We start from the raw sequence: 24,484 nt of genomic DNA, 5'->3' as shown, positions 1-24,484 counted from the left end.
TCGGACACGGTGAGCGGGGTAACAGAGAGTGCCGAGATGCCACAGGATCTTGTGAAGACAAGGTCAAGTTGGTTCCCGGCACGGTGAGTTGGTGGAGAGGGGGAGAGTGTAAGGTCAAATGCGGAAAAGAAGTCGATGAATTCAGATGAGTGCAGCTTTCCCGAGTGGATGTTGAAGTCACCGAGGACGACGAGTGGTGTGCCATCATCAGGGGAGCAGCTCAGGAGGGCATCCATCTCATCCAAAAAGTCACCGAGAGGACCGGGTGGGCGATAGATCACTATGATGTTGAGTTTGAAAGGAAGGGTGACAGAGACGGCGTGGAATTCAAGTGTAGATCAGGGTAGGTGGTCCAGAGGAAGGATCTGGTAGGACCATCTCGGTGAGATGAGGAGCCCAGTTCCTCCTCCTCGCCCTGTTCGTCTTGGGGAGTGTGAAAACGAGTAGGCAGTTGAAAGGGCAGCTGGAGTGGCAGTGTTTTCTGGGGTGATCCAGGTCTCTGTGAGGGCCAGGAAGTGGAGAGACTGCAGGGAGGCATAGGCTGAAATGGTGTCCGCCTTCTTGACTGCAGACTGGCAGTTCCACAGCCCCCCTAGTACTTCAAGGTCCTTACCGGTGGAGAATGGTGGGTAGCAGAGATTGGATGGGTTACAGCCTCGAGTGAAGGGTATCCGGTGAAATCTTCTCCAGTGTGATGTCCTGACTGGGATAAGACACATGGCTGCGCGGGGGGGTAAGATGTTATGCCTACCTCGGTGGACGTCCTCGATGGACTCCCGCAGATAGACTCCCTTGTCTTCGTTCAGATGGCCAGACGCTGCAGCTGACGCTGTAGTGACAGCCTTTTTAAGTGCGCAGTTTACCGTAAGTACTGTGTGTGACCCCTGGAGGTGAGGTTCACCCAGGGCGTCATGAAACCTAGGACCGCCACTGCTAAGGACCTTGACGAGGCGTTGTCACACGTTGTGATGGATTAATTCGAAAAATAAATGCCTACATTCATGGGAAGTTAGCTAGCGGTTGTTTGTTAGCATCGTAATAAAGTAGCATATCTGCAATTTTTTCCGGAATGTTGCCCTCCCTCTCTCGGCTCCGTTGTTTTTCATACAGTTGCCCTAATACGCCGTCGTACAGATGAGCAGAATATCTGCTACAAGCATGCAGGCCGCTGTTGTTGTTGTTACGAGACGTCGCAGGGAAAGAAGTCAGGGTCGGGGAGCGGGGCGATGACGTCAGTGTATTCGTTTTTGCTGTCGAAACGAACACGAAACAGAGGGCCGTTTTTTTCTTTTCCACCCTGAGAGCTGGTTATCTACAAAGTGCGGTTTCAGGCAGTGAAAACGCCGGATCCGTATGGACGGCCGGCCGAAACGCACAAGACTTCTGCGTTTATGCACAGAAAAGGTTTCCATATGGATGAGACCTAAAAGATTTCTTGTTTCTTGCTTGCTTCTCTTGCCAGCCCAAAGTCCTTAAGAGCTGTGTGCTCTTGATGATTTCTCTCTCATTCTGACCATAGACACTAAGTTCCGATCAAAGAGTAGGCTATACAGCGCGAGATCCGAGCTCCACCCCCTCACTGGTTCTGAAAGCTTAACTAATCGATCACAGTGGCATTTGTCAAGTTAAGCTCAACAGATAACTAGGGCCCTAAGATTTACATTTTCATTTTTTCCAGATTCTGTTTGTATGTTTTAAGAAGTTCCGTGTTTTCCATTTGATTTTTTCTTGATTATGTGTTTTAAAATTTAAGAGCATCCTTTCCATCAAATGTCTCATCATGTGGTTGATGACTAAAAATTAATAAGAAAATATGATGAATGTATTGAAGAAACATTCTAGTAATTCTCATTCTAATTAGAGACAAATGTCATTCAGAGACAAATGTGCATAAATATGTAAAGGTATGCGCAATCATTTATAGAGGAGTCACAATATACCACCCGGTACCACTAAAATAACAACATTCTTGAAAGAAGAAGAAGAAGAAGAAGAAGAGAGCTGCACAACTATCCTGATTGGGTCACGGTGGTTCAGTTTGCAGCACTACTGGCCATCAGAAAAAAGCAAAATCCGGAAAAAAAAACGCATGCGAAAAAAACAGACTTGGTGTGCAAATACCTTTAGACCCAGCGCTGCTGCTAATGTTCACCAGCAAGCTAGCTAGCTTGTTAATTCCATTGCTTCAATGTTGCACTTCCCAAAAAAAGAACTGTGGATGAAGCACAGAGGGGAGTGACATTACCTAATTATACACCTCTAAAAAATAGTATGCCAGAATCCCTTTTTTAAATATTACTTTATTTATTTTTTATTTATTTATTTTATATTTACATTTAAAATATGTTCTATTTTGGCCAACTCGTTAGAAACACTCCAATCTCCATCTGACAAGCCTCTATGTTCTTCATCTCTGGCCTACAGGTTCAATAAAGAAGAGGTTACTCCGGTGGTCAAAGATGTGTCAGAGTTCATGGAAACACTCTTAAATGACTGCTCGGGAGAAATCATTGATGAAGACTCTGATGTTCCTGGTGACCCCAAAGAGATGGCCTTCCTTGTACTGAGGGTACTAATCATTACAGCATCTAATTGGTGGTATTTCTGGATTGAGCAAGCTTTTGTCAGGGAATCTGGCTCAGTACCCCAAATAATTATTTTTTTCTAATCTCCAGGTTGTTGGTGTCATGGGTCAAGCCATGCAAGCTGTGAGCCCCAGCCTGATTTCCTCCATTTTGCGATGTGCTAAGAAAACAGACATTCCATTATCAAACCAAAAGGCAGCAATTCAGGCCTTTAGGTTGATGGATATGAATGATGAGGTACCTCACACAAATACATTTTACACATTGTGCAAATGTTTGCCTTTCACAAATTCATATATGGACATTGTAATTGAACCTTGCAGGTCAGAAGCATTCTCATGGAGGTGTATCAGGATGCTCAGAGCCCTGTTGAGAAACGTGTAGCTTCCTACCTGATTCTGATGAAAAGCCCAGACCAAGACCTGGTTACAGACATCCTGAACAATTTGGAGAATGTGGAGAGTGAGCAGGTCAAGAGCTTTGTGGTCTCCCACATGAAAAACATCTGGAGCTCTGGCAAGCCAGAGATGCATCAGTGAGTAATTAGCCTCTAGGATAATGGTAGCTAGTTAATTTCAAAATAAAATACTGAAGTCAAATTTTGAATTTTCCGGTATCTGTACTTTACTTGAGTATAGTTTTCTGACAACTTTTTACTTTTACAACCTACATTTCAATACAAATATCTGTTCTTTCTACTCCTTACAGTTACAGGCTTGTTACTTTAGTTTTAATGCATTTGAGGGGAATTATCAATTTCTTTCTTCTTAATATGATGCAAGACCAGTACTTCTTTTTGAACAGTTACAGTTACAGTTGTACTTCTACTTGAGTATAGAATGTCTGTACTTTTCACACCTCTGGAAGAAGCATGTAAACAGTTAAGCTAGCTAACATTAGCCTACATTTACTTTCCACTATGACTGGGCAGGAACTTAGCTAAGCCATGGGACACATAATATCATTGGTCTTACAATGTGATGACTGAGGAGGTCGTCAAAGTCCGTAAAACAAAAATAATTTGGCAAATCACTGTATTGAATGTCCTGGACATGACGGCAAAGTATAAGATTTTAAGAATGAAGACATATGTTTGCCTTTGATTTTTCTTTTGTATAGATACTGGGTTTTTCAACTAGATATAGAAGATGTCAATCCACTGTTAACATTCAGTTGGGAAAAAAGATCTCTAGAAATATTGTTGTTTTGTCCGTGTGATCTTACTAAACCTTTTTTTCTCCTCACTAAAGATTCAGGGAGTACATTGAGTCAGCCTTGAGAGATCAGCTCCATACCACGAACAAGATATTTGATGGCATGTCAAGCAACTACAGAATAGACTCTCCCTTGGGGTCAGTGCAAAGTAACATCCTTTTCGATGCCATGGACACTTTGCCTAAGGAAGTGATGCTAGAGACCACTCTGAAAGTTTTTAACTACAACTACGACATATTTGAAGTAAGTTGTATGTGATTGTGATAAAACACTAACATTACCTATGTACAGAGCTTTAAACATTTGAAATGTCCCTCTTCAAGGCTGGTGTTGAGGGAACAGGATTTGAACCAACAATTGATGCTCTCTTTGGAGAGAATGGTTTCTTCCCTGATTCCATCTCCAAAGTCATGTACTGGGCAGGTGACAAGGCCAAGATGCTCAAAGGGGTTTTGGATAGAATCACGCCTGAAAAAAACAGAGTGAAGAGACAGGTGAAATTAATTTAATCATTATACATAAACATCACCACATTAATAAAACCTGTATATGGAGCTTCCTTGTGCATGCATGACCAGAAAGTAATGCTTACATTTGAAATATCTCGCCAGCTCCCAGTTGATCTCCTGAAAGACATCAGAAACAGTGTCCAGAAGCTCATGGATGATGTGCGTTTCTCTCCAGCCCCTGAAGCCATTGCCTATCTTCGGCTTCTAGGAGCTGAGATAGGATACATGAAGACCAGCGACATGAGAAAGATGGCTGAAACACTCTCCATGTACTATCATGTTTTCATCAGGGTGCTACCTGTCAAGGTCAGATTTGTTGTTTCCTATCTGGAATTGTGCACACAAAAAACTAAATAGAGAACAGAACTGAAACATTTTATCTGCACAAAACAGGGCATTTTGACCACACATCTTTGAATAAGCCTTTTTTGTTTTTGTTTGAGGTGTTGGGCGAGAGCGGGGTTCGGTACACGGGGACGGGCAGTCATACGGTCCGGGGCCATGCAGGAGAGGCGGCAGTCAGGCAGGCGGGGGTCGAAGCAGAGGCGAGTAGTCAGATGGTCCGGGGGTCGATCAGGGCGCGGGGTTCTCCTACAGAAGCGGGTCATACACAGGGCTTTTAGTGTTCTCTCTCTCTCTCTCTCTCAACATCTCCTTACTCTCCACACGAACGTGTTCTCCGTCGTCTCCTTTTATCCCCTCCTGTCGTCTTGCGCTGATTTCCTCCCAGCCGTGTTCCTCCACGCCGGTGATTCTGATGGGCAATCGGAACTCCATATATGGCACGCCGTCCGTTCACTGCGCTGTGCCTTGGAGGGATAGAGTGAGGTGGCAGCTCCCCGGTTCCCTCCTTACCTCTGTCCCACGGGCGCCACACTATTCATACCAGTTGCAACATTACATTTACATTAGTTCGTTCTTTGGTCAAGAATTTAAGATTAGGGGTTCATGCGTACAGTGAGGTGAATTTCTGCTCTGCCCTACTCCTGCATGATCGCGCGGAATAATTTGTGTTAATTTGCATCAGTCACAGCAGATGCCCTGAAGAGGATGGGTGTTTACCTCCATGTAAACCAAACAATGTTTCAGACCATCTGTTGCACACTTCAATTAAGACGCAGTGTGGCTTCATTCAATGGCTTTACTGGACAGTCTGAGAAAACACACTGCAATACAGTTATGCTTCTGTCCAGCCGGATGCAGAATATATATATACTGTGTATTAACATTCAACCATTTTTACTCTAACATATATACAGACAAATATCACTGGCTCTTTTACAATGACACCGTATCTATGGTTTGGTATAAACATATAAACACCTAACACACCGTAAGTTCTCTATATATCCCAGTAACTTGGCCTAGCGACTAACGTGGCTCATTGCGTGCAGTTAGCTTAGCTTTAGCTTCGGCTTCAGAGCGACAGGGATTACCGACAGAAAACATCATGTAACAGTGCAGGAATAGTCAGCCAACTTCCTCGCCACCTCTAGAACTCTGTGGTGTTACTCTTGTATGTCTCTTTTACCAGTTTTCTTCTTGCTTACCTGAGAAAACACATTTCAATACCGTTATGCTTCTGTCCAGCTGGATGCAGAATACTGTGCACATTTGGGGGGATCATCCCTCTTGTGGCGTAAAGACGCCACTACACCCCTGTATTGCCTGATGGAAAAGCTAGAGCACAGTGATTCTTTTAGATAAAATAACAGAACATATAAATATGAAATAACTAAATAATATATGGGTGTCCCAACTTATTGTCCTCACACATCTATGGTTTATACAAATACATTGCTACACATAGTCTGGTTTGGTCTCTGGACTAATTATTAGCTACTATTGTAGAGCTCTTGGTGACCACACAGGATACAAGATTCGTAACAAACTGCCACACAAATTTCAAAGTTGAAATATTTCTTTGCATTGACTTTGTTTGCGATCGCACTTGCATGGATAACATGGTTCACATTGATGTGAACATAGCATAAGTGTGTGTTTTGTCCGACAGCTCTTCTTCTCAGCTTTATTTTAAAGCCATTTACAAAAGCCACATTTTGATAGTGGACTTCCATGGTGTCATGGTTCAAAGAGGTTTGAGATATTCATACAAGGTGTTTGTTTTCATTCCAACAGGCCATTTTTGCATTAACATCTAGCACTGAAAATGAAGTCTTTGCCCATTACATCTTCATGGAGAATGCCTTCTCTTTACCCACTGCTGCTGGCTTTCCTCTGAGGTTCTCATTGGCTGGTGTGTTTGCACCTGGTGTCAAAGGAGGCCTGACTCACTCACCTGCTAGCACAATGGTAAGTTAGCTTCTCTTCATTTTAGTTTATATTTCAAAATTCAAAATAATTATTTGACATGGAATTACAGATATTCTCTCACCTTGCAGGCTGACTTGTCCTTCATGCCTTCAGTTGGGCTAGAATTCATCACCCAAATGGGTGTGCACATTCCAGATTATGTGGCTGCTGGTCTTGAGATGCACACTAATATGTACCACGAGAGTTCACTCAATGCAAAGGTGACCATGAGCAGAAACCAGTTGAGACTGTCTATTCCTGCTCCCAAGTCCAACACTCAGTTGTTCAGCATCAGGTGAGTGGCAAATATGCTGAATGCCATGTTGCTGATGTTTCTAGTGTCATGTTGCTCTTTCTCAGCACTTCTCTCCTTTTGAAATACAGTAACAAGCTTTTGTCAGTGTCCTCCGGTCAAACTGAAATAGTGCAGTCTAACGTGGAGGACCGGATTGACTCAACCGACTGCCAGCCCCTTTTCACCGGTCTGAAATTGTGCACAATAGCACGTTACTCCAATGCTACTTCAGTGGACCACACTCCATATTACCCCTTGACTGGAGAAAGCAGGTAAGAGAGAAATAGCTAACCCACTGGTTTGATTTAAGTTTTTTCTATTTGGGTAGCTAATATTTAGTAGGGGTGTGCTTCTTTCCCTTGTATGACACTTTAAATAATAAACCAGTTATATAAAAATGGCATTGTTTAACTTTAAATAGATACACTATATTGCCAAAAGTTTTCGCTCACCAATCCAAATATTTAAAATCAGGTGTTACAATCACTTCCATGGCCACAGGTGTATAAAAGCAAGCACCTAGGCATGCAGACTTTCTTCAAACATTTGTGAAAGAATGGGTCGCTCTCAGGAGCACAGTGAATTCCAGCATGTTACTGTGATAGGCTGCCACCTGTGCAACAAGTCCAGTCGTGAAATTTGCTCTCTCCGAAATATTCCACTGTCAACTGTCAGTGGGATTATAACAAAGGGGAAGCGATTGGGAACGGCAGCAACTCAGCCAAGAAGTGGTAGGCAACGTCAAATGACGGAGCGGGCTCAGCAGATGCTGAGACACATAGCGCACAGAGTTTGCCAACTTTCAACAACTGCCAAGAGTTAATTGCTTCAAACTTCATGTGGCCTTCACATTAGCTCAAGAGAAATGCATGGAAAGCTTCATGTAATGGTATGAATGCAGTGGTTTAAAGCACGCCGCCACTGGACACTGGAACGCAGTGGAGACGCGTTCTCTAGAGTGACAAATTACGCTTCGCCATCTAGCAATTTGATGGATGATTCTGGGTTTTGCGGTTGCCAGGAGAACGGCACTTGTCTGACTGCATTGTGCCACATGCAAAGTTGGGGGGGGGGGGGTTGTTTTTCAGGAGCTGGGCATGGCCCCTGTGAAAGGAACTCTGAATGTGTCAGCATACCAAGAGATTTTGGACAATTCCAAAACTTTGTGGGAACAGTTTGAGGATGGCTCCTTCTTGTTCCAACATGACTGCACCAGTGCACAAAGCAAGGTCCATAAAGACATGGATGAGAGAGTTTGGTGTGGATGAACTTGACTGGCACAGAGTCCTGACTTCAACCCGATAGAACACCTTTTGGATGAATTAGAGCGGAGACTGAGAGCCAGACCTTCCCGCCCAACATCAGTGTGTGACCTCACAAATATGCTTCTGGAAAAATGGTCAAAAATTCCCATAAACACACTCCTAAACCTTGTGGAAAGCCTTCCCAGGAGCCTATGGATTAAGAATGGAAAGTCACTTAAGTTCATATGCGAGTCAAGGCAGGTGAGCGAATACTTTTGGCATTATAGTGTATATCAAATAAAAAAACAGGGACTCCCAATTGTTTGTTTATGACTCCTTAACTCCTAGCCCACAGAGATGTGGCAGCTGTGATCAGCACATAGGAATCAAATGCATGTGATGTCCAGGCATCAGTTGTTGTTACCACCCCATGTGCCTTTGACAATTCTTGTTTAACTATGTACTTTTCTTTGTAATACAAGTCTGGTGTGCATTTGGTGGTGTAATGCTGTCTACTTGGTATCTTGTAGCTTGGCTCTAACATATTTACTATCACTCTGAACTACTCTTAGATCATACGTTCTTATGAACAAAAGGGGCTATAGAGGCCATGATAACCCTACACCTCACTGAGTTGGACATTTTGTTTTGCAACTAACTATGTTGATGTTACTTTTTTAAGGTGATAGTCATTGGCCTTTCATGAGAGTAAAGACCGTCAACCAGTTCATAACTATAGAATTGGGCAATCAACCTTTTCATTGTACATTTTAGATCAATCCAGGTGTCTGCTTATCCATGCATTTGCGTCTTTCAACCAGATCACCCCAATGCAGTAGGCCTACATCATGGTTTATCTAAGCAGATAGTTACAGATTTAGCAAGATAGTTTAATGAAAGCTGTGTTGTTTTCTCAGGTTTGCAGTTGAAATTGAGTCGACAGGAGCAGTTTCTGAGTATACAGCCACCATCACTGATGAAATACTCAGAGAGGGTAAAAAGGGTCGAAATAAAGTGGACTCTCTGAAGCTGATCCTGAAGGCAGAAGGTACACTTTAATTGTGTGTGTGTGTGTGTGTGTGTGTGTGTGTGTGGCTCCTTCTTGTTCCAACATGACTGCACCAGCGCACAAAGCAAGGTCCATAAACACACTCCTAAACCTTGTGAAAAGCCTAACCAGAAGAGTTGAAGTGGTTATAGCTGCAAATGGTGAACTGACGTCATATTAAACCCTATGGATTAAGAATCGGATGTCACTTAAATTCATATATGCTTCAAGGCAGGTGAGCGAATACTTTTGGCAATATAGTTTAGTTAGGTTTAGATAACAAAACTACTTGTTTAGGTTTAGTAAAACATCATGGTTTGGCTTAAAATGACTACGAAATTAAAGTTAAACAAAAACTCAACTAAACTTCTTGGTTCTAACAACACAGTGATGAATTACGTTGTAAGGGATTTTCACAACTGTTTGGTGCAATTTTTAATCAGTCATCGAACATAATCCTGGGTTTTGTGTAACCATCCCAGTTTGGCATGTACTTGAACTGTAATAGTACAGAATTAATGAATGTGTGCCAAATATAACTGCATTGTTTTATATGTAATTAAGGATAACTTATATTTATATAGACAGTTATAATTGTTGAAATAGATCTTGAAGACTTCAGCACATAAAATCTGACTAATACATTTTCCTGCTAGGGGACGACTCATCGGAGGTCTCTGCATCTCTGAAATACAACCGCAACAAGAACACTGTCTCCACAGAGGTCATCATTCCTGACTTTGACGTGGAAGCAGGCATCAAGCTGGCTGTGACTGACAGTGATGCCAAAGGAAAGAAGATGAGAGGTATCACCCTTGATGTCACAAACAGGAACATCCCACAGCTGAGTCTTGTTGGACGTACAAGGTACATAGTTCTATAAACAATCCTTCAACCCCTCCTGGAGTCCGTTTCACAAAGCAGGTTTAGTGAAAACCTTGAGTTAGTTAACCCTGAGATGAGGGAAACTCTGGTTTTTCAGTTTCACATAGCCAGTTCAGCATAAATCTGAGTCAGTTACCCGGGTAACATACTCCGTGAACCTAACCTGCTTGCTAGCAGGTTTGCTTCAACAAACCGTGAGTTTCTCCCTACATGTCTCCGTCTTTTTCCGGAATCTGAACCAACTTGTGCCGTCCTTTCATCGTCAACCTAATCGATATGGAACAAAAGTGATTCTAGCAGCTTTGCCTCGGGAGAGAATTTTGATTACCTTTCCTTCCAATCACATTAGATATTATCTAAACAATATTCTCTGACATTTTCAACATTTCATATCACGGACATAATCCACAACCAGATTCTTTGCGGAGCTAGCGTTTTCTATGTAAAGCAAAAGTTGTTTGGTGTCAATATATCCAAAAATGTGCGAGCTATTATAAAAGAAAAAACTGAAATGAGCATAATTCCGGAAATAGGTTGTTGATAACCATGACATGCTTAGTTTATTTTTATTTTTTTATTATTATTATTATTATTTTTTTTTTATAAACTCTCAGGTGTGAAATAGTAAAGGGCTGTCACTCTGTATAATGTCAGTGGTTTGAGATTCCTATGTTGAAAAACCAAAGCATTTCTGAAGATAGAACTGCTTGATATTGCGCTTTTACGACTGTCCCTAACCGGCACACTCATGACATTACATTTTGCGCTCTCCACTGCATCATCATCTTTGGTAATTTTGAATTGATCAAAAATGTGATCCTAAATGAGCTATCCAACATGTCCCAACACTGGGAGAAAATCGAGGTTTTGACAGGGAGCTAATATTAAAATCACTTTAGGCCGTTCTCATATTGGCTATTACGTCTTTGTCTTGCTGTTACACTGTGAATGCATTAAAATAATCAGCACACCCAAATAGTTTACTCTGCATTCAAATGAAAATGCATTCTCCATGACCTTGTCATTACGGCCAAGTACTCCGATTATAATTTCAACATATTTTACTACAATCGAGTTGAATGAATTAGTCTGCCAGTTTATACCCTTTATACCTAAACTTGTTCTGGTTGCGAACTGTGTGTGCCGGTAGTCTAAATAACTGTCAAATGTCGTGATCTCAGACGGATGGATAAATTTACAACAACAAAAAATTACTTTATTTTACTTGGGCATCCGTTAATATACCTGACACCGCCTACAATCTATATGTCCTTTTTTAAAATGTAGACTTGACATGATGAAGGACGCCATGCTGCAGTTTCAGATCATCATTCCCTTTCTGAAAACCGATGCCTCTGTCACTGCAACCCTGAAGAGGGATGAGGATGTGCTCATGGACTTAGAGACAGTCATCCACCTCCCTGAGACGTACTACCAACAGAAAGCTTCCTTCAATTACGGTAACAGCTTGAGAACAGAAGACAGAACATTCAGTCATTCATATGTCTATGGCTGCATTTGTAGTAGTACAGTTAATACAAATACTATGCAGTATGTAATTCATGATACAATAAGTGTATATATAAATATACTGAATATAATAACAATAGCACAGTATTTCAGTGTAAGAGATTAGTCATAACCAAAAAGACGCATAGAAGAAGCATAATGTTTGTAAAAATAAATAAAAATAATAAGATGATTAAAAAATATTCACATTTGCAAAAATTGCTTTATAAACCATTATTTTAAAAATCAAAAGCGAGTTGCAAGAAATGTTTCTTTTTGAATTGTCAATTTTGTTCATTAGCAACAGTCCTGAAGATAACTATTAAATATTCATTCATTTTCAGGATTTTAACCCTAAAAAATGCCAGTTTCTGTACATAATGCCACTGTTTTTTTTTTCATGAAAAAAAACACAAAACATGAATTACTTTCCATATACTAAATGCAAACTGGCCACAATGGTCACACAATCACAGTCTGGGATATGTCAATGATTAGCAAAAATATTATATTTTTGTGTAGTGTCAGATTTAGAAAAAATAATTCACACTGTGACCCTTATAGGACAAAAATGTCTGTGTCAAAAAAGTGCCATAAAATCATTATAGATATATTAAAAAAAATGTGTAATTCTTTTCAAGCTTTTTTTAAAAATATCAATCCTTCATTAACACATGAAACTGAGTGAATGAAAAATAATGCCATGGGAACCACTTGCTCTGGTTCATAGGGTCATGCAATGTACAACCCTACAAAGATGCACGCATCCTTACCACACACACCCACACATGCTGTAATGGCAGTGGGATCAAAAATTGTAGTTTTCCTGGTTTTAGTGGGATATTGTTCTCCTAAATTGAGTCAGATTTGTGTTTACAAATCTAAAACGGCATACAAAATAAAAATTCCCCACAGATTTCTCTAAATACTCATATACACCACTCTCTTACATCCATATATACACACCCACATCATTTTTGTTGCATACATGTACTCCACTGGCCTGTTATGATCTGAAATACGACAGTTTGGAAAAGGGAGGAATTTCATCTGTGTTCCCAAAATAGGAAAATGGCTTTATCTGGTGGAAAATAGTAAAAACTACAATTCTACAGCACGAAGTCCAGAATGACTGTATGCTGCAATGGCCCTGGGGTCACAAATGACAGTTATAATGGGTTTCAATGAAGACATTTTGTCTCTAAGGGTCACAGTGTACCAAAAGTGTTTACACAGTGTAAAAGGTTGATTAAAAAATATATAATAATAATTTCCCCCCAAAATACACCTTTACATAATTTTATGCCATATGCATTAACAGCCAAAATGATCGTAAAAACAAAAATGAAAAGGACAAAAATGTCCCCAAGGGTCCCTAAGGGTTAAGTTGTTGTTGTATGACAAAATTATTGAATAATTTTATAGCTTGACTTGCACCAATCCACACAGTAACCCATGCAAGGAAGTAAAGGGGGCATCCAATATATACAAAGCCTTATAATTTATATATTCCTGGATTAATACAGGCTTGCAATTGCACTGAAATTTTACTTTTAATATTGTCAACGTGTTGTCTCCAAGTAAATTTATCATTGATCACAACCCCAAGAAATTTTGCCTGTCAAATTAATCATTGCAAATGTTTTATTCAATATCCCTCCCTGTCTTATTGGTTTCCGAAGTTCCTATAAATGTTTCCCGGAGCAAAACACATTTGTATTATCAGTAAAATTGTAAAGAATTGAGTATTGGTCCAAACATGGATCCCTGGGGTACTCCTGACACTGCATCATTAATCTGCACACATTGCTGTCTATTAGTATTTAAGTATTATTTAAGTAGCTCTTCAACCAACACATCCCAAACTTTTTAATTAACTGTATGTATATATATATATATATTTACAGTTAATATATATATATATATATATATATATCATTGTATTTTCTCTTTACAGATGATGACAAGTTTGAGGTAGAACTGAAATCGGACTTGAATTCAGAGATTCAGAAACTGATCCCAAATGTAGAAGATCATTACAGGCAGCTGCAGCAGCTCATCGATCACATCCTGGACCAGAAAGTGGCAAAGACTGATATGAAACTGCGTCACATAGTCACCAAAGGAATTGAGGTATTTGACACTATTTATTTTTGTTGGGGAACTAGCAGGAGCAGCTTTGGTTATTAATATATTATTATATATTATTATTATTATTATATTATTAATTATTAATATCAATATAATTATTGATATTAATATGATTAATAATAAAATTAATAAAAAACGGGCAGGAAAACTGAACCTCGACTCAGTCTCAATATAAAGGGGTTTGTACTAAAATGCCAATAATAAATAACTATTAGCATATGAGTACAAACAGTTGAAGGATTTTTGAATTCTTTGCAGAGAAGAGGTTGATATCATTCACTCTTATACAACATAAATAAACACAGCAGTATGTTCAGAAGGGGTTTATTAACAATAAACAAATTAACATACTATCTAGTGGCCTATCTAACTAAATACTATACAAGTGTGTGTGTTTGTGTGTGTGTGATAAAGGCGACGGGGAGTAGAGAGAGAGTGAGAGAGAGGGCTGGTTGGGCTACCGCCACTAGGTGGCGCTATTCTTCCGGGTGTTCAGAGACGGAACAGCTGAATAAAGGAGGAGGGAGGCCCGGGCAGACGCTATCTGATCTCTATGATTACATAGAGCCGTAGGTGGAGGCCTCTATGCAATCCACAAAGCATGTGGGCATGGGGGGTGTGCGTGTTACAAGATGACGGCTGTGTTTGTGGGAGGCCGTGTGGCCCTGCCTGGAGAACAGGTTTCTATATATGTGTATAATTAGTGTAATATATGTAGTGCCGTTAGGAAAGTTGGATTAGTGAGCATACAAACTGTATGTTCTTGATCACTAACAACTGAACTCAGGTTACACACTTAACTCAACAATACTAAACATGAATGTCATCACATTCAGTTTCTGTATCCTAAGCAATGCCCAGATTGTACGAGTCCTTGAAGAAGGGTTGGTTGTTTCTCTGAAGAAAGGTTACTGTCTTCAGGTTCCTGTGAAGGAGAGTTGCTGTCCTTGAAGTTTGGATGGAGGAATTTCTTGTGAGATGCGTCTCGACTAGTCTTTGTTGCAGAAGCAGGCTCCAACAGCCAGCTTCTTGGCTGTTTTGAGGGCACTGCTTGGGGACTTGAGACCTGTGGTCCAAATCCCAGGAGAAAGAGGGAGGTGGGGAGGCCGCTTGTCCGGGTGGAATCCCAGGAGAAAGAGGAGACCACTGTTCAGGTCAAGGTCACAGGAGGAAGAGAGATGAGCCCTGTGGTCAGGTCGACATCTCGAAAGAAGTAGAAAGAGAGTGATCCCAACTTGGTCTGCTTGGTGCGAAGCAAAACTTCCACTGCAGTTGACCAATCAGAATGGAATCTGGAGTTCACAGGTACGTGTCACTTTCAGTGACACAGGCCTGCAGGCAGATGGGGGAGGGAGAAAGACCCCTTGTCGACACTGAATCCATGAATTGTTTCATAGACACAAACCCTGAGGTCCCAACACCTATATATTATTACCTTCAAGGAATTTTCAGTCCCAATTGGTCATTCAGTTTATTATATGTGATATTTCAAATTCAATTTCAATATATTATTTGATATTTTGGTGAAAAGTTGGACCAATGACATACTGAGTACTTTTTTAGTGTTGATAGTGCCACCATATATCAATGTTTTCTTTTTATGTTGTTTTTTTTCTCGAGTACTTTCAATCTTTATAGTGAAATGTCATTTATCTTCATTCACCCTAAAGGCAGGTGATATTTGGTTGGACAAACTGACAGCACGCATCCCCTATCTTGCAAACATACAAAGTAAGAGGAGCATCTCAGATCTCACCCTGCCAGCGCTACCAGAGAAACTGTTTCTGCAGTCGTAAGTATTTAATAGTTTGAGAGGAACCCAAACCAATATACATAATATAGATTGTTGCTGCCCTCTACTAGTTGAAGCTATTGACATTGAATTTTCTCATGGGCCTATATGGAGTCAGGTGACATTTATGGTGGCAGCTTTAAAACCAACACCTCCCGTCTCTGCACACTGTGAAGACAGGAGTATTAGTGAAGAGAAGCCCTTACCCTCTCAATTAGCCTGTGAATCACATATGGTAATTGCTAATGCTAATCACTAACATACAAAAATCCCAGCCTTGCATGTAAACACAAATTCACAAATGTTTGTAAAGGTCTGTTGACACCAAACCAAAAGCAAATTTTCTTGTGGCATTATTGCATAAAATGTCAATGCAAAGACACAAATTTGTGCTAGGTGGCGCAAATGTACATGATCAGGCAGTGCAAATATGAAATGACACAAATACACAGCATTCTCCTCATTACCTTATTTGCGCAAGTTGAAATATTTCAACTTGAGGGTGTGACACTGTGATGCGAAAGCATATCAATGTTGAGATTATCCTCCTCTTACTGAATAAGAAATGGTGACAAAAAATATTGCAGTGGTCTGTGGTCATCCAGAGCTTGATGATAGTACCTAGTAGAACAAAACTATGTGTATACATGTATGTGTCTAAACCGTAGACTCCCCATCATACAAACAACAAGGTTGCTGCCGTATGTATATCTAGATAACAACAATTCCCTTGTTTTTTGTAGTTGTTCTGTACTCTACTGTTCCCTATCCATGTACAGCATGTTAATTCATTTTCAGATGCAAAAGTTCAAAATTGGAATTATATTGATATGTACTTTCTTTCACCTCAACAGAGACATCTTGTTCCGATACCAGTTCAACAAGGATAAGATGGCCATCTCACTTCCTCTTCCACATGGAGGCAAAAAGTCAGAAGACCTGAACATCCCAACCACTCTGTCTGTTCCCCTTATAGATATAGCAGAGATAGGCCTATATATCCCTGCCAAAAATTACCCACTACCATCATTCACTATACCGCCTTCTTTGGATTTCACTGTCCCCCTCTTTGGTCTGGCTGAAGCATCCACCAAGATCAACAGCAACTTTTACAGCTGGGAAGGCTCCATTTCTGGGGGCAATATCACGGTCAATGTCCCAAGCTACATTGCACAGTATAGGGCCATGGCCCAATCACCTTTCAACTTACTGTCATACAAGCTTGAAGGTAAACATCTTGTTAAAATGGCAAACAATAATAGTTAATGGATAATGGTGTCTGCCATAGAAATAAAGTAGTACTAGAAGGGGCAATCCCAGTCAAATCAACATAGTAGGGTGTTCAGAGCATGTTTATGGGTACCGTTGCCATAGTGACTGTTGCAGTGTTGGTTTACTTACAGTGGCCCGCTACAAGGGTTGCAATTTCCCTTCTTCTCCTATTTTATTTCTAGGGTCAGGACATATTCTACCTGTCACAGTTACTGATTATAGTATTTTTTCTGTGTGTCTGTTTCAAGGAACCGGGATGATGTCAGGAATAGCTGATCATAATCTAAAGTATCTTCTGAATAGTTCCTTCAGTCACAGCCTCATTGACACAAGCTTCAGTGTTTTAGAAACATTAACAGTAACTAATAAACTGAACGCAAGAGCCAACTATAAGTTTAAAGCCTCTAGTCCTGTCGGCCTGCAAGCCTCCCTCTACTACTCTGCTCAGTCAACTTCAACATTAGATTCAGATCAGGTCTCAGGAGACGGCACCATGGATGGGTCTCTTAACATAGGTTCATTCACCACCAACACCTCCTACACCCACAGCTACAACCTGCATCCACTAGATGGAAAAGGAACAGGAGAGTCCACGCTTCATTTCAACTCGCCACTCATCGAGGTTCACAACGCCATCACCGGTGTCTATGCAAACTCTGAGCTGAACATTGTGTCCAAAACAAACACCCAGAAGGACGTCCTCAAGCATGTGGCAGAGCTCAAATATAAGGATGCACAACTGACCTTAAAGTGCAGCGCTGCTGCCTCAGCCATGGGCCAGTCGCTCAATAACAAAGTGGAGCTTGGTGTTTCCAAACATATGGCCTTCCTCAGGATTGAGTCACAGGCTGATGATGAGACAAACAGGGCATACTCACATATAACAGGATCCCTGGATTCAAACAGGCTTGAGGTGAACTCTGAAGGTTCCCTCAGCTTTAACTCAGGTCATGGTTTGCACAAAGCTTCCGTTACATTTGGCAGGAATGGTCTTACCATGAGTGGAACCAACAGCATTGAGTGCAGCCCTGTCACGGTGGAGAATATATTTAATGGTGCCATATACAGCAACAGAGCGTCCCTTTCCTCCAGGACCAAAGTGATGGCTGAGGAGAGCAGAGGAGAGCTGAATATTGAGGGTAAAATTACAGCTACAGAAGCCTCTTTGAATGGCATCCTCAGGGGCCATGCATACGATGCAACCACCAGAAACAACATGGATGTTGTACTGAACCACAGGGCTTTGACTTTCACCAGCAATAACATGGGAAGATTGAACCAGATTGAGACAGAGAATAGTCACACATTGACCGTTACTCTGTGGACCCTAGCCCTCCACTCCAAGACTAACAGCTTCACCTGTGAAGATGTTTACTACAAGCAAGACACCAAGGTTGATATGAAGCCATTTGTTTTTTCATTGGATATGACAAATGAGCTCAAGTTTTATGATGTCAGCTTCAACAATGAAGGCCACATGAAGCTTGAGCCAGTTAAAATGGGTCTGAGTGGAAGTATACAGGGAGCTTATGGAGAAGAACACAACATTAATCACAGCTATGAACTCAGTTATGATGATATGGCTGGTACGATGAAATACAGAACATCTGGGAATGTAATGGATGCCCAGCTGAGTCACAACTGTGAACTTGATTTTGCTGGACTTTCTGCCAAGACAAATTGTGAAGCACGAATCAATTCTGAGCCTCTACATTTTGACAGCACCATTCGCACCATGGCACTGCCTTTCAGCCTCACTGTTGATGCTCTTTTCAACAGCAATGGAGAAATTATTCTGTATGGGAAGCACACTGGACAGCTGTACAGCAAACTGTTGGTTAAAGCTGAGCCGTTAGCTCTTGTGTACTCACATGACAGCCGGGTGTCAACCACACATATGCTTCCAAGTGGGGAGTCTTCAACTAATTTAGACAACACATTTAATGGCCTCCTGACACCAAGTGACCAGTCTCTGACGTGGAAAGTAAAATCTAAAGTGAACAACCATGTCTATAATCAGGACGTCAGTACTTACAACAATCCTCAGAAGATTGGAGTTGAGTTTTCAGGAGTTATGGTACCAGATATTTTCAGAAAAGACAAAGGATCAGATATACAAGAGTTTAGCATGGCTGGTTTCCTTAAGTATGACAAGAGCAGTGACTGTCATGTTATTGACATCGCACTCATTGAAAGCTTTCCTGTTGCTTTTAACCAGTTCAAGAACACTCTTGTACAAGCCTTAGAATCTCTTCAACAGGTCATCAGCCGTTTAGATATTAATCAGCTTATCACTGACTTTAGAGGCAAGTTAGATCAGCTACCGATGCAAGTGAGTGACTTCATGCGAGACATAGACTTGGAGAACAATGTGAACCAAGTAAAAGCCAAACTTGATTATTTGATCAATGAGTTTGCTGTAACAATGGATGACATTGAGGTTGCAATGACGAACTTGAGACAGAGCATGCAAAATGTGGTGATGGATATTGTCACTAAAACTAGAGATATCCTTTCTGCAGTCAAAGACTACGTCAAGGCCGGACATTATGCTGACAAGATGACAATGGTACTTTTACACATTGAAAGTCAGCTTCGGGCCTTTGAAGAGAAGTATGACATCAAGCAGTCAGTTGTCCAAGCACTTGATACGATAGAGGATGTCATCAGACAGATTGATTTACAGAAGCTGACAGAAACTAGCACAACTTGGCTGCGAAAACTCGATTTGAAACATGGAATCTTGGAGAAAATCAAAGACAAACTCTCCCAACTGAAACAGGCCGTCAGGAACTTTGATCTCACTTTGTTCTTCCAGGATATAAGTGATCACCTTCTCTCAGTTGATTTAGCCATGTATGTTGAGCAGCTATCATATAAAATCCCATCTGCAGAGATATCAAGAGTGATGGAATCTATGAATGATGTTATTGTCAACTGGATTGACGAGTATGAAATCCCCAACAAAATAAACATGCTGTATTCTCACATTAGGGATATACTTTTGAAATACAATCTTGATGATGAATTTAAAGAATTAATGGATCAGGCAGTGATTCTCATCAAGGAATTCAAAATTGTAGAGACTGTTCAGTTGATGGTGGATGCTCTGAATTCTATCAAGTTTGAAATGGTGTATGATACAATTATGCAACATCTGCATAGTGTGACAAGTACAATTGGAGAAATTGATTTGAGGAAAAGCATTGATGACTTTAATGAAAAAATTTCTTCAATGCTTAAGTCAATGAAGGAATTTGACTACAATGCATTTCTTGATGAGACCAACAATAAAATTGCTGAACTAACAAACTATCTCAATGAACAGATTAAAACATATGAGATTGTGCAAAAAATTGAGGCAGTTAGGACATTTTTCAGAGAGATCCAAAGTTCAATCTTAACACATTTGCAAGAACTCAAAAACACAAAGGTATCTGATGCTCTAAAAAGACTGGCAAACGTGATTGACACTGCATTTTACAATGACATCAAGTTGAAAGTGCAGGATATCCTTGAGGATGTGCGTCAAAGGATCCTTGACATGGATATCAGAAATGAAATGTACGTTTACCTCCAGAGAGCAAGTGAATCCTACAGCAATGTGATTGCCTACATTTATGCGCAGTTTAACCAACTGATGGAGAAGATCCTAAAAGTGACCAATGACAATGAGATTGTCACCCAGATGAAGCACACTGTCAATGGAATCCTGGATGCACTGAAAAAAGCTGAGATTAAGGTTCCCACATTTACTGTGCCTCTCACTGACCTTATCATTCCAGCGTTTACAATCAACCTGGACAAACTGCAGGACATCAGCATCCCAGCTCGATTATCAGTCCCTGAGTTCACCATCCTCAACTCCTACACAATACCTTCATTCACCATTGACTTTGACAATATCAAAGCAAAGATAGTTGCAAGCTTAGACAACATCAGAGAATTTGAGATCCAAATACCTGACCCAGAGGAAATCTTTGGTGACCTTAAAGTGCTCTATCTATCTGAACTACCAGATCTCACCTTCCCAGAAATAACTCTTTCAGAAATAAGATTCCCAACCATCAATATCCCCAAATTAAATCTGAAGGACTTTGAAATCACAATGCTTCCAATTCCAGAGATCCAATTGCCTGAGGTTCCCATCAACATTTGTATCCCAATGTTTGGCAAACTCCATGGGGACTTAAGAGTGAACTCTCCACGGTACACTCTTAGAACTATATGGAAGATTGAGAACTCGACGTCCACAACAAAAACCCCACAGTTTACAGCCACAATTACTTCTCATGCCAAATCACCCATCAAGCCCCTTGAATATACCTTTGAAGCCACTGCTCAGCTGGAAGCGCCAAGAATGAAGAAGTTGCTCTTCACAGAAACAGTGGAGGCTTCACATGTGGCCTTCTCCATCGATCATAAAGGATCCTTGACACTCACTGGCTCTTCTGCTGAGGCTTTAGCTAAGACCACTACCAAGGCTACAACCCAGATGTACATGGCAGACTTGGTCAACAATGCACTGATTACATTGAAGGATGGAATCTCTGCAGCAGTAGACACAACTTACAACCACAACTTGGATATCCCATTAATTGAAATGTCAAGTCAGGCATCAATGAAACAGAATATATCAGCCTCCATGGAAACAGGAAGCATTACTGTGACCAGTGAAACTACTTGTGATGGAAAGTGGTCAATTCAAGACTACTCTGATGAAGGTACACACAAAAGCAATGTAGAATTCAACGTTAATTTTAGCACTGCCAAGTTAACTGTAATGGGAGAAACAGACAGCAAGGCCTTGAAGTCGAAGCAAACACTTACTGCTGAATCGGTTTTCTTAAACCATGTTACTGTTGAAGCAAGATGTGAAACTGAAGCTCCATCTGTCAAGAAGAGTTTGATGGTTTTAAAGGGAGAGGCTCATGTTGGGGACTTAAAGGTTGCAGTGACAGCCTCTCATGATGCTGAATTCACTGGAAGTCTTACTGGATTTATGGCCAACTCACTGGAATTCATGGCCATTCCATTTGAGATTGTGCTTGATGTTAAGAATGAAGTCACCTCGAAGATCTTGTTCCCTTTGAAACTAACCGGCAAGGTAGACCTACAGAATGATTATGGTGTCATTCTAAACTCTGAGAAGCAGCGTGCTTGTTGGTTTACTTTGGCAAGATTCAACCAGTACAACTACAATCAAAACTTCATAACAGAAAACAATGGAATTGACATGTTTCTTCACTCATCCATTATAGGAGAGGCTAATCTGGATTTTTTGACTGTTCCTCTATCTATTCCAGAGATCACTGTACCTTATTTTGAGATTAAAACCCCTGAGATAAGAGACCTCTCTCTGTGGGACAATGCTGGATTGGAAACCTTGCTTACCAATACTCAACAAACATTTGACTTAAACCTGAAGCTGCATTACTACAAGAACCCTGACAAACACAGCTTTGAATTACACCTTGAACCAATTTATGATGCAATTATCGACAACACAAACATATTACAGGCTCAATTTGAACAATGCAGAGATACAATTGTTGCAGTTCTAAAAGATTCGTACAACCAAGCAAAGGCGCAGTATATCAAACACAAAATAGACACGTCTAGTCTGCCTCCGAGGATCTTCAGTGTCCCTGGATACAAGATACCATTATTGAATATTGAGGTTTCTGCTTTCAGGGCTGAGATGCCAGCCTTTAGCTATTTTGTTCCAAAGGAGGTCAGTACACCAAGTTTCAAAGTTCCAGCACTGGGTTTCTCTGTGCCTTCCTATACCCTTGTGCTGCCATCTTTGGAATTACCCGTTGTCCATGTTCCAGAAACTTTAAGTGAAATTAAACTGCCTACTTTTACACTGGCAGCCATTCAGAACAACATTTTCATCCCAGCCCTGGGTAACATAACTTGTGACTTCTCATTTAAATCCACCGTGATTTCCATAAATGCTAATGCTGGTCTTTGCAACCAGTCGGACATTGTTGCTAGCTTTGGCGCTTCCTCAACATCTGTGTTTGACATTCTGAATGGAAGGATTGATGGCACCACCAGTTTGACAATGAATAGAGGAATAAAAGTGGCCTCCACTGTGTCCCTGGAGCATAAAAATGTGGAATCAAATCATCAATGTGCTGTTAGTCTCACCAGAAGGAGGATAGAAGCTTCTGTAGCTAACTCTGCAAAAATCAATCTACCCATCCTCAATCTGGAATTCTATCAGAAACTCACAGGAAATACCAAGACCCAGCCAAGCGTTTCCTTCGAGGAAATAATAAAATACAAGTTTAACATTCCTCTGGTTGAGGCTGTAAGCAAAGGAAACCTTATTATGGACTGGGCATTGGAAACACGTTCTTCTTATGTGCACCTGCGGACCTATACCCAAGGGGAGTCAGACATCACCATAATGAACTGCTGTACGTTTGCTGGAAATGGAGCAAATGAGGCCACTTTCAGACTTAATGTTGACCAACTGCGTTCATCAGTCAAGACTAGCTTGGCCTTAAACATTGACAAACAAGAGAAAGTAAAACAAAGCGCAAAAAACAACTTCTTCCACTTTGACTTTGACAAGGAGTTGGCTCTTGAGATGTCCTTACAGCAAACATTTGCAACTATTGATTACACCAGCAATAATAATATTGAGCTTGAATATTTCAACACAAATGGAAAGCACATTTTTAGAGGTGAACTAGATGTTGTTCCTTTAAAATCCTTCAAGACTATATTGAACATTGATGCCAGTCAGCCAAGTAGTTATGGTCATGCTGGACTCATTCAGAGCACCAATGTTGACATCAGCTCAGAGAAGCAGCTTTTTACTTGGAGTGGTAAGGAGCAACTGGCATCTCTCATCCATGCTAGTGATCTACTCATGTGTAATGATGACTCTGAATCACGCATTGACCTGACTAGATCAGTGGAAGGCCACCTAGCTTTCTTGAAGGCATTTAGGCTTCCTGTGTATCAGAAGACTCTCTGGGATATTCTCAAGTATGATCAGGTCATAAATATGGGCGACTTACAATTCATCAACATCTCTTCCAGCATTGTGTACACAAAGAGCATGGATAGCCAGCAGTATACAATACCATATCAAATATTTGAAGACTACATCTCCAAATATTTGAAGACTACAAGTGTGTTTATTCCATATTTTGGAGCCCTTACTGCCACTCTGAAGGTTTCCTCCCCTATTTATAATGTGTCAACAACTGCTAACGTGGAGAAAAGTGACCCTGGCCTTGTAACATCCCTGACTTCCATCTGTACGTCTACTATGATCTTCTTGGAATATAAACTCCATGGTAAGACACGCACACACTCTACTTTATTTCATAAGACTAAATAGATTGAATGCTGTGTTCACACAAAACTCTGAGCAAAATTTCTTTGGATCATTTGTGTTTATTTGTGTCACTTATGCAGACACACTGAGACACAAATAATGTTTCATAAATCATGGTTGAAATGATCACTATTTCTGCTTTGTAAAGCGTCAAATACACCGGGAAACCTAATACCATCCTGTCTGGGTTCAAACATCTTCCAGGGATGCTCGGTGAATTTTGCTATGATTTAATCTTAATATAACGATGAAAAAGATGCAATAATAACTACATAATGAAGACAATATGAAGTCTAAAATCATGCT

At 40.7% G+C, this 24,484-nt stretch overlaps 1 protein-coding gene across 2 annotated transcripts in view; it reads left to right on the top strand.

The window, feature by feature from the left end:
* The window catches only part of apoba (apolipoprotein Ba), a 64,947-nt gene that overhangs the window by 31,692 nt on the left and 8,771 nt on the right, over positions 1-24,484 (top strand). For both annotated transcript variants that reach the window (XM_084014018.1, XM_084014019.1), the window contains exons 10-25: positions 2,425-2,569; positions 2,676-2,822; positions 2,909-3,120; positions 3,836-4,043; positions 4,124-4,294; positions 4,412-4,615; positions 6,449-6,622; positions 6,712-6,917; positions 7,007-7,189; positions 9,079-9,209; positions 9,866-10,076; positions 11,382-11,554; positions 13,561-13,736; positions 15,425-15,546; positions 16,401-16,774; positions 17,067-24,137. In XM_084014018.1, coding sequence (XP_083870144.1) covers positions 2,425-2,569; positions 2,676-2,822; positions 2,909-3,120; positions 3,836-4,043; positions 4,124-4,294; positions 4,412-4,615; positions 6,449-6,622; positions 6,712-6,917; positions 7,007-7,189; positions 9,079-9,209; positions 9,866-10,076; positions 11,382-11,554; positions 13,561-13,736; positions 15,425-15,546; positions 16,401-16,774; positions 17,067-24,137 — 9,908 coding nt within the window. The remainder of the gene's footprint in view (positions 1-2,424; positions 2,570-2,675; positions 2,823-2,908; positions 3,121-3,835; positions 4,044-4,123; positions 4,295-4,411; positions 4,616-6,448; positions 6,623-6,711; positions 6,918-7,006; positions 7,190-9,078; positions 9,210-9,865; positions 10,077-11,381; positions 11,555-13,560; positions 13,737-15,424; positions 15,547-16,400; positions 16,775-17,066; positions 24,138-24,484) is intronic.

The sequence above is a fragment of the Eutrigla gurnardus genome (genome assembly GCF_963514095.1).
Source record: "Eutrigla gurnardus genome assembly, chromosome: 7".
NCBI classification, from domain to species: domain Eukaryota; kingdom Metazoa; phylum Chordata; class Actinopteri; order Perciformes; family Triglidae; genus Eutrigla; species Eutrigla gurnardus.
This window is presented reverse-complemented; position numbering and strand designations above follow the sequence as displayed.